Below are 11,353 nucleotides of genomic sequence, written 5' to 3' on the forward strand. Positions count from 1 at the left end.
TGTAATATTTTGATGCATCATCATCAGCTGGTCCGAGGAGAAAGATATATTAGCTTCATATTTGATTCCCCCACTGTTCTGAGTAGGGATAACTTCTGGTGCTTTGTCTTTCTTAAGCCAATTTTCCTCAATCAAGGTATACCTCATCATGGCAAAGACAGTTTTATCATAGATGCTGGAGATAGTCTTAGGAGCATAGGGAGCCAGATCCACTTTCATGACTTTCAAGATGTGAGAGATTAATAAACTATAGGGAAGACTGCTCGCAGAAGATGAAACATCTTTGATACTTTCAAGCATGTACTGACGTGTCCAAGCAAACCAATTGATAATTTTACCATTTACTAAACAATACAGAACAAATACATCTTTGAGAGATAGAGCACTCAGAGAGCCAGCACGAGGTAGCAGAGTTGTTGCAATAATATGGGCTAAAACACGATGTTCAAACTTCAAGTTCTTTGGTTCTATATTAGGGGTTTTTTAGACAATACATTCTTAGCCTCTTCAAAAGATACTTCAAAATTATCTGGCCAGGAATGTTGCACAAAGAAATTGTGTCCAACAAACTTTGTACCAAAGATTTTCTCAAACTGATAAGAATCAAGGATAATACGAGTTCCTAAGACCATGGATTCTAGATCGTCTTTATCATTCACAAATAAATTTACATAAAACATATGCACAGGCTCTTCATAGGCAGTATCACCAACAGTAGCAAATAAAGAGACAAGTTTCTGAGTTTCAAAAATAGACAGAACATCTGAGTAAAAGTTTTGCATAGACTTTAAACTTACAGTGCGACCAAAAGCAATTGACTTCCCTTTGAAGTCAACAAACCTAGCCTTCTCTTCAGGGCCATAGAAATTCATTTTGTCTTCAGGATCAAACTCTACACTTTCAGTTTTTTCCATTCTCTAAGAGAGTTGTTTGGGGATGGACTCCAGTGGTCATTTTCCTTCCCTCTTTTGGGAGATGAGAATGTGTTATTGAGAGCCACCCAAATCTTCATCTGTCAGTAAGTGATCTGTGCTTTCGGAGGATTCGATATCAATAGGGTCATCTTTGGTTTCTTAATCCAGTGGCTTCTTCTGGGTGTGAAAGACAAAAGAGAGGGTTTGGTTTTAGCCATGAGTAGAAGAGAACGGAGGGATATGAGTTTGGTTTCTTTGAGAGAATGGGAGATATACTCGAGGAAAAGGGGGTTAAAAAGGATTAAGAGTGGTCGCCTCGATTCCCGGAGAGACGTATGAAAGGCAACTGAAAAGTTGCCTTCTGAAAAACCCGCCGTCAGTTTATAATAAATGCATGTGAAGACTAATCAAGTACTTACAAGATTTTTTGGGTGAAAATAACGAGATATATGGAAATAAATTACAGCAATTATGGAAAACATTAAACAAAGTTATAAGGGAATTGTACAAATACCAATTTTGTTCCGAAGGAAACAAAATCTTTCTTCAGGTAAAGGGTTTGTAAAAATTATCTGCTAACTGATTTTTAGTATTTACAAATTCTAACACAATATCCCCTTTAGCAACATGATCACGTATAAAATGAAGCTTAATTCAATATGTTTTGTCCTAGAATGATGTATAGAGTTTTTTGATAAACAAATAGTAGTGGTATTGTCATACATAATAGGGCACATAATTAAGGCATAAATCATAATCTAACAGTTGATGCGTGATCCATAGTACTTGTGTGCAGCAGTTTTCTACTGCCAATATTATGCCTCTGTGGTAGATAGAGCTACACAACTTTGTTTTTTTATTGTGTCAGTATATAAGGAATTTTTCAAGTAATTGGCACGCTCCACTTATGCTTTTTATATCAAGTTTATCTCCTACAAAATCTGCATCTGAAAAGCCTTTGAGGTCAAAACTTTCTAAACTTTCATACCATAAACCATAGTCGACTGTCCCTATCAAATAACCGATAATACGTTTAACAACAGTCAAGTGAGATTCTTTAGGATCCGACTAATATCAAGCACATTTCCAAATGCTAAACATAATATCTAGTCGACTAGCTGTAAGATAGAGTAATGAGCCAATTATACCTCGATACGTTGTTTTATCAACAATCTTACCGTTTATGTCTTCATCCAAAGAGGTTGATGGACTCTTAGGTGTTCCTATAGCCTTTACATTAGACATACCAATTTTTTTGATGAGTTCTTTTGTATACTTTGTTTGACTAATAAATGTAACGACCCAACCGGTCATTTTGAGAATTTAAGCTTCGTTCGGCAGCATACGGTCTTGAACAACTTCGTAAGATGAGCATCGATTTCTGTGCATGTTTGAATTCAGTTAATAGATGATTCATAGTCAAATTGGAAGAAGGAATCTAGTTTTGGAAGTTTGAACGGTGAGAATTTGACCAGAATTGGACTTTTGAATAAACGGCCTCGGATACTCCATGAATCTGTCTTTATTTTTATCATTTAAATTGTGTTTTGGATTGGGGAAGGAGTTGGTTTTGAAGAAAAATTCTAAAATGAAAAATCGTGATTTGAGGGAACAAATGGTATCAGAATTTGATAAATTTTATATTGTTGAACTCGTATCAAAATGGGTATTCAGTTTTTGTAATATTTGTTGGGTTCTGAGGTGCGGGCCCGTGGGTTGACTTTTGGACCGATTTTTAGAATTTGTTCAAGATTGAGACTTTATGATCCGAAATAGTCTCTTATATGTTTTATTTGTGCTTTGAAGTTAATTTAGTTAGATTTGAGCCGTCCGGAGGTCTTTTCACCCGAGAAGTGCATCTTAGAGTATCGATTTGTTGTCTTTGAGGTAAGTATCTTGCCTAACCTTGTGTGGGGGATTTTCCCTTAGGATTGAGTCTTCTATGTTGATTATAATCCGTGTACGCGAGGTGACGAGTACATACTCGGACTTAATTGTGGATAGTTGGCCTTTTAGGGTTCTTAGGTTCTTATATTCACTATGTATGGAGTTATTCTTGATATGACTGAGTTCCTGTTTATTAGTTTCGTCTCTACATGCTTAGTTGGAATTTTTTGCTTCATGATTTACTCTTATCGCCTAATTGTCATCCTGTTTGATTTAACTGAAGAACTTCGTCTCTCTTATCATCATGCTACCTTTTCATAAATGCCTGTGTTATCTAGAGTTATTGTCATACCTCCTATAATCGCCTAGTCTTAAGTGCAACTAAGATCATCTTCCTTAATTGAAATTATCGAATATTCTCGTATTTTCCCAACTTGAAACGAAGTTTAGATGACCTATATCTTTGTCGACTTGCCTTTATTTGGGACTACTAGACTCATGTTGTCTTCCTTGTATGGATTTGTTTATTTGGGATTGTCACTACATGTTAGTTTCCCCTTTCGTTGAACAGTTCTCTTTATGCCTTTCATTTTTCTTACTGTGGCTATTCTTGTGAACTAGTTATACCGATTCCTTGTGATTTAAAGTTTTGGAGTGGATTTACTCGCTGTATTTTGTATTACTATCATTGTTGATGTTGTGCGGGTTATGTTGGTGCACGAGGTCTCTGACGTGCGGTTGTTGTTGTGTTGGTGCACGAGGTCTCTGCCGTGTAGTTGTGGTCGTGTTGTGCACGAGGTCTCTGCCGTGTGGTTGTGGTTGTGTTGTGCATGAAGCCTCTGCCGTGTGGTTGTGGCTGTGTTATGAACGAGGCCTCTACCGCACGGTTGTGGTAATATTGTGCACAAGGTCTCTGCCGTGGGTTGTTGTTGAGGGGTTGCACGAGGTTTTTGTCGTGCGATTGTTACCATTGATATTTTGCACATAAGGCGTGACAAGGCGGGATATGTATATATGCTTATATGTGGGTTGCGCATGTGGCGATACAAGGTGGAAACATTATGATGCACGTGTGGCGAAACAAGGCGGGCACTTATTATGTTGTTATTTGCACACGTGGCGAGACAAGGTGGGCTATTTCAGGGATTGATTATGAGGATTTGTGATGGCCTGGGGGCATTATTGTTGTTTAATATTGTGTTGTGGTACGCTTACTTGTATGAGCTTTATCTCGTGGAAGTTGAGAGGAAACATCTTACATGTTGTCCGTTCTCTTCCTTGCGCTTATTAGCTGGTAGGAACTATGTTAAAGCACTGCACAAGCATACATGTAGTTGAACACTCCTATTGGATGGCAGGTCCTCCTGATTTTGCTAAGTATAAACGTACAACCTCGTTTATGTGTTATATATGTGAGAGTGGGCCTAGTTAGTAAGTGAGTTGTCAGCATGACCTTGAGGTTGATGGGGGCACAGGTTGCCAAGTGTTAGATTTCAGGTACTGGGACTCGTGAGCTGTAATTTGTCCGAGATTCAGTACTTCGTGGAAATTGTTAAATAAGACCTGATGTGAACACTGTCGTAGGATCTGAGTTATTATTTACCTTAATGTATTGTGACTGTAGGATTTGGGTTGGTGTTTTCGCTCGCTCTTCTATGTCATTATTCTTTGTATTTTCATTGTTATTTGCTGTTTTCTTCCCTTATTGTGATTATAGTATTATTAGCCATTTTGTGTAGTCTTTATATATACATCATGTTCCGTTGTTCCTATATTTGTACAGTTTATTGGACCGGTAGGTGTCTTGACTAATCCTCGTCACTACTCCACCGAGGTTAGTCTTGATACTTATTGGGCACCGATGTGGTGTGCTCATGCTACTCTTTTGCACATTTTTGTTGTACAGATCCAGGTACTTCCACTCCATCTTATCATCCTTGAGGCGACGTGCATTAGTTTTCTTTGTTAGACATTCCAGAGTTAGAGCTTCTTATGTATCTCTTAGCTTGTGATTCATGGGGTTCCAGATTTTGGGAGTGCTAGGTTGAGATTGTGTACTGTTATGTGCCAGACGACATCTTAAACACTATTTTATTTTATTATTTTATTTTTTAAATTATTTCTTCTGCAACTGTTGTTTATAATCCACATTGTTAGGCTTACCTAGTCGTAGAGATTAGGTGTTGTCACGATGGTTCACAGACGGCGAACCGGAGTCGTGACAAGTTGGTACCAGAGCTCTAGGTTCATAGGAGTCATGAATCACAAGCTGGTTTATTAGAGTCTCGCGGATCGGTACAGAGACATCTGTACTTATTTGCGAGAGGCTATGTAGCTGTTAGGAAAAATTTCCGCTTCATTTGATTTCCTGGTCGTGCGAGATTTCGATGTCACAATTCTAAACTTTTGTATTTTATTCTCTCCCAAATGGTGAGAACACGTGCTACCCGAGATGATCAGGCACCCGCACCCCCTACTGCAGCCGTCAAAGGTCGGGGCAGGGGTAGAGGTCGAGGATGCAAATGTGGTGCAGCCAGATCACCCGCACGAGCTGCCACCGAGGTACCACTAGTAGTTCCAGCCAGAGTCCAGGCACCTGATATGCCTACTGCTACTACTACTCCAGCTCTTTAGGAAACTCTTGCACAGTTCATAATCATGTACACCACTTTGGCTCAAGCAGGGTTGTTTCCCCTTGTTGCAGCCACATCTCAGGCCGGGGGAAGAGCATAGACTCCCGTCGCCCGTACTCCTGAGCAGCGAGTGTATGTTGATCAGGTTTCAGAGATTATTCCTGTACAGCCTGTAGTCCTAGGTCAGCCCGAGGACAGAGTAGCGGCTTCAGAGGATGAGCATCGGAGACTTGAGAGGTTCAAGAAGTATGATCCTCCTGTATTCAGTGGGTTAGCATCAGGTGATGCCTTGGGATTTATGGAGGAGTGTCATCGTATACTCCGCGCTATGGGTATATCAGGATCGAGTGGGGTTTCTTTCACTGCCTTCCAGCTTCGAGGAGCCGCCGATGGGTGGTGGCGCACTTATGAGTTAGACAGTCCAGATGAGGTAGCTTCACTGACTTGGACCCAGTTTTCAGATATGTTCATGAGAGAGTTTGTCCCTCATAGCTTCAGGGATGCATGGCGCGCAGAGTTTGAGCATTTGCGCCAAGGTACTATGACTGTCTCGGAGTATGCAGTCCGTTACACCAGCTTGGCTAGACATGCTCCAGCCTTAGTTTCTACTATTCACGAGAGGGTTCACCAGTTTATTGAGGGGCTTATTCCCAACATCAGGTCTAGCATGGCTCGTGAGTTGGAGATGGATATTTCTTATCAGCAGGTGGTGAGCATTGCTAGGAGGATAGAGGGTATGCATGCTAGGGAGAGAGAGGACAGGCGGGGCCATAAGAGAGAGGGTAGGCGAGATTAGGAGAGAGAGTTTGAGGAGGCGAGGAGGCCTCATAGATCGGGGAGATCTGATGGTCCTTATTTTGGAGGTAGGGTGCGGCATGGTTGAGGTTTTGTGGGTCAGCCAGTTCAGTTCGCGCTTCAGGCTTTACATAGTGACTCAGGTGTTCATGGGTCTCGGGGTACCCGTACCGCACAGTTCCGACAGCCTCATCAGCAGAGAGGGTGCTTTGAGTGTGGAGATACTAGCCATATGGTGAGATACTGTCCCAGACTTTGGGCGGATGTGTCACAGCGAGGTATTCATGTGAGTAGAGGGTGACCAAGAGGGGGAAGCCCGACTCGTTGATGTGTTTCATATAGTAGGCTTGAGGCCTCCGCGCCAGCTGAATGTCATTCAGGTATGATTTCAATTTGTTATAGAGGAGCACCATCCGTTTTTATTACAGTTCTGCTTATTGGGGTGAGTTCCCCTATTTGTTGCTCCATTTATGGGTGCGTTTCATGATTAGCACTCTATTTATGTAATTACCCTATTAGGAGGTTCTATGAGTGATAGTCGTGTCTATCGTCTATTTCTAGCCATTGTCGGGAGTTATGAGACTACTAGTGAATTCTTGTTGTCCTTTTCGGTAGGCTTGATATGATTTATGAGTATTTTGTCTACGAGCCGCGATGTTTATGCTCCACCGGTGTGGGAGCCAGTACTTGTTGTAAATTGTGACGGAATTGATCTAGTGAGAGTTTCCAGCTGATTTGATGTGTATCATACTTGTGATTTAGAGTGGAGGGCGGGACCCTCATGATTTCATGTGTTTTGATGTGTTGAGACTGGGCTGTGTACTGCGGCGAGAGTTATATCAATATGAGATCCTTGTGATTCTTTTATATGCCTTAATTCCTTCTTGTTAGATTGTTTTGTAGATTGGTGTTGATAGAAAATTTGTGCTTGTCTAGCTTGTTTGATAGAAAATTTGTGCTTGTTTGGCTTGTTTGATAGTTCCCTTATGTGTTTCCCTTTTCATATTCAGTTATTTTCTTTCTATGCTTCTTGAGTTTTAGCTTGTGGGGTCACTACCAGAAAATATGTCTATGGCAACACAGAGAAATCCGTTGCAACAGCCACTTAAAGCGTTATCATAGCTCTGTTGCAACGGTTTCTAGACCACCAGATCGCGTGCCAGTAGCTCTACGGCAACGGTTCCTGTAACGGTTAGTTTTGACCGTTGCTATAGTCACATCTACCGCAACGGTTATTTATCTCCCATTAGGCAACGAATAGTTTTGCTATTGCAACGGTTTAAAACCGTTACCATAGTTTTAATGCAAGGGTCATATAAGCTATTGCAACGGCTAATTAAAGATATTGCTACAGTTTTGTAATGCTATTGTAATGGTTTTACTCTATTACTACGGTTTCTTATAGTCGAGCAATAGCTATTCATCGGGGAATAACCTAGTGCAACGGTTTACATATCCTATTAGAACATTTTCATGATCTATTGCAACGGCTTACATTGTCTTCTAAAACATATTTTATGGCCTATTGCAACGGTTTTGGTGGCCTACTGCAACGGCTTAATTGCAACAATGATATACACCTGTTTATATATAAATATTTACATATACAATAAATTACAATGCACTAAAATTTATATAAATAACAAAATAAAACTATAAATCAACAAATCATAATCTAAAAATCAAAGAATATTCTCCATGTGTAAAATAGACAAATAATGTTTAACAATTCAAAAGTTAGCATACATAAGTTAAAAAAAATTGAAATTAAAAAAACTCCCTAGAACATAGGTCTTTATAGACCAACAAGCAACAACAATAATAACTACGCCTCAATCCCAAACCAATACTCTTCAATAAAGTTTTCACTGCTTTCATCTTTCCATTGCTTGTTTGCTTCACCAACATATTCAACTGGCACAAAAGTATTCCGAGGGAAGGAAAAAGAAAAAGAAAATATTTTAAGATAAATCAATAATTAACAAAGGGTAAAGAGTAAGATACACCCAGTAAGAGTCCCTTTTAATAAGACAGAAGAAATAAGCACTAAGATAGAAGAAGCAAAAAACATAAATGTCGACAATCCATAAATACTAGTTTGCATAAATTTTGCTTCCAAAACATAACGTAAAACAGTAACAATAAAATGATTTGATAGCATCTTAGAGTAAATAAAAAGAGGTAGTTGAATTCTGAATTCTTATAGAAATTATATAGACATGGAAAGAAGCTGTAACAAAGTGTTCCTCATTACAATCAGTTTGAGATCAAAGCCACCTGATAGAGTTGTTAAATCTAAAGGCTGCTCTAGTTCCTAATCATTAACAACAGCCAAAATGCACTCCTGCTTGGAAATTGCTCAAGTTTTCTCTTTTAGGGGTGTATGTGACTTATACTCCTAAAAAATAAAGCAAGGTCTCAAGTGGCATTATTTCCGTTAAAAGAGAGTTATCCACAAAACAACAACCACATACATAGTATATTCTCATATGTGGGATCTGGGAAAAGTAGTGTAACTGCAAACCTTACCTCTACCTTATGCAAGTAGAGAGACTGTTTCCAAAAGATCCTCGGCTAAGGCAAGCACCGTCGCAGCAATAAAGAAAACTGAACTATAAAAATATTAGACCTGCAAACTATCATATATTAATAATTGATTGCTAAACAATATACTGTAAAAAAGGAGAAAAAAACATAACCATTTATATTGCATTTTCATATTACCACCTTGTCTTTTCAACAATTTATTGCTCATGTGGGCTTCAACTTATATGGATGCACTACCAAATACAACTAAACATAGTCAAAAAGTCCAAGCATTAAGACATATGATATGCTTGAATCTACAATGTAAGAGAATTTTCTACCAGCAGAAACCTTTGCAAACTCAATAAATCTTGCAATCAGCTTCAAATTAACTATTTCTTGAAAAGAAAAGGATTTTACTTATTAAGAAAATTCCCATCGTAGTAAACAACTAGAGAGAAAAACACTACTACTATTTTTCCGTCAAGCATTAACTCAAACTACAATTACAACCTTACGATTACAACAACTATACATACACTAAGCAAAAGAATTTAAATAAGTTTTGGGCTTAAATTTATGATCAAAAAAAAGAAAAAAATAAAAGAAAGAGAGAAGTCAATACCTTGAGTTATGCTGATTAGCAAATGTTTCCACTCTTCAAAGAAACCAAATATTTCGCTGCAAACTTAGCATCAGAAAACTCTTAAGTATAAGGATCTCAGTGGTATTAGAGAAGAATCCCATTCATAGTTAAATTTTTTACCTGACAATACACTTGATTTCAGGAAGACATTCATTGGTGAAGTCTTTGCAGGTTTCTCAATAGCATAGTACCAACTAAGGCAAGTTAAAATTATTCATTGAAGTCGTAGAGATATATGGACCAAAACAGTCTTTTATGCCCTTCCACCTTGAAATTTGAAGAAACGGCTTCTCTGGAAGAACTGTAGATTTTTACCAACAAATCCTATGTCCATTAAGTGTTTCATAAAAACCTAAAACAACTGAAATTTTTTAGAGAGTTGACTGCACGATTGAAAAGCTTGAATAAAGTAATTCTATTGTAAATACTAAATAGAATCAGGTGAAGCCATATTTTAAGATAGTAATATTCTTTTGATGCAGAGCCTTTTCTACAACATCTCCTCGGATGTGTAAAAAAAATAGTTGTTGGTAGGTTCTAAATATTCATGTAATCCTCATTATATTTATTCCTTTTTCTTATTACAATAAAAAATATTGTCGCAATCCTAAATAAGTTGGGGTTAGCTATATGAAACTTCACTAACTATAATATACAAATTGCGGATAAAGCATAAAAGGAGTTTACAAAGCTTCTCACCACTCAAAACGAGACATTCATCTGTCTCTTCACAGTTTGAATTAATTTATTTCATGTTTGCATAAAAGGAGTGTACTTACGTTTAAATTAAGCTCTTTCATGATTGTGTACTAAATGCATCCCCAATGATAGTTATAACAGCAAGTTTTATCTAACATAAGAGAACCACAGAAGGTAACCAATTTTGAGAGAACTACCCTATGCGTAGGAGTTCAACACATTTAGAACAAAAGGCGAATGGAAGAAAGTACAAAAATTAGAAAAAATTGTAACCAAATCTAAGAAGAAGATACGAGAGGAAAGTAAAAGCTTTAAGGCTAAACTCGTGAATCAATAAAAAATAACTATAGTGATATCAAATCCATTGCACCACTACAAAATAAATCATAAGTAGAAAAGAAAAAATAAAGTGAATCATGCAATAATGTATGTACTTTCCTCGCTCTCTTCCTTTATCAAAGTGAGTGTACATTCTCGAATATCGCCGCTCACCGGGTAGCATCCTCATAGACGTAAACAGAAATTAGTATAAAATGTTCAGTTTTATTGAAAAAATCAAGAAGAAAAAGGAAGGAATTATAGTATAAGGAAAACCCTAACAGATCCCAATTTCTTTACCCAAACCAATTCATTAAGCCAAGCTAAACCAAATAGAACATATATTCCACTATTAGGATTGCATAAAATTATTGACCAAAAAAATCATTCGCAATACATATATCAGCCAAAATTTTCCAATCAGCTCAAAATGTTAATACGCTTAAACATTGCGAATCTATAATTCAAAAATAAAAATTATAACATATTGTTCAATCGGGCAGTAACAGCTCGAAGCTTAGAGTAAACCTTACCAGTAGGAGAGCCCAATATAATGCTACAAAGTGAACCCCTAGCGAACTTAATACTCAAAAATGATCTCAATATATGTATCTTTGTATCTGCAATCACAATGCTCGTCTTTTTCGCATTCTCTATAGCAAATCTCATTTTCCCTCCTTTCCCCAACAATCTCCAATAGCCCTAAATAAACAAATATACAATTTATATTCCATGCTTAAATCAAAAGCAAAACAATAAACTCAATAAGAAATTAATAAGCCGAACAAGAAAGGAATGATTAAAGAAGAAACCCCCAAAATCCTCATGGAGGAGAAACCTAGATCTGAGCTCTTTCATGACCTACCTCTTCTTGATGTTCAGCGACCTCCACAAGACTGAGAGTGTTTTAGCCTACTTTGATGTGATTGAAGCTA

General features: G+C 37.8%; 1 protein-coding gene across 1 annotated transcript; it reads left to right on the top strand.

Annotated features, from left to right (window-relative positions):
* Positions 1 to 5,228: 5,228 nt before the first annotated feature.
* LOC138884013 (uncharacterized) lies at positions 5,229 to 6,230 on the top strand. Its single transcript, XM_070164750.1, has 2 exons — positions 5,229 to 5,363; positions 5,604 to 6,230. Exons 1-2 carry the CDS (start codon positions 5,229 to 5,231, stop codon positions 6,228 to 6,230), a joined length of 762 nt encoding a protein of 253 aa, XP_070020851.1.
* Positions 6,231 to 11,353: the final 5,123 nt, after the last annotated feature.

This window comes from Nicotiana sylvestris, chromosome 12, assembly GCF_000393655.2.
Source record: "Nicotiana sylvestris chromosome 12, ASM39365v2, whole genome shotgun sequence".
Classification (NCBI taxonomy): Eukaryota; Viridiplantae; Streptophyta; class Magnoliopsida; order Solanales; family Solanaceae; genus Nicotiana; species Nicotiana sylvestris.

Coding starts and splice junctions, on each gene's coding strand:
- LOC138884013 (XM_070164750.1), top strand. CDS start 5,229: ATGGTGAGAACACGTGCTACCCGAGATGATCAGGCACCCGCACCCCCT. Junction 5,364..5,603: donor CCGCACGAGCTGCCACCGAG/GTACCACTAGTA, acceptor ATTCCTGTACAG/CCTGTAGTCCTAGGTCAGCC.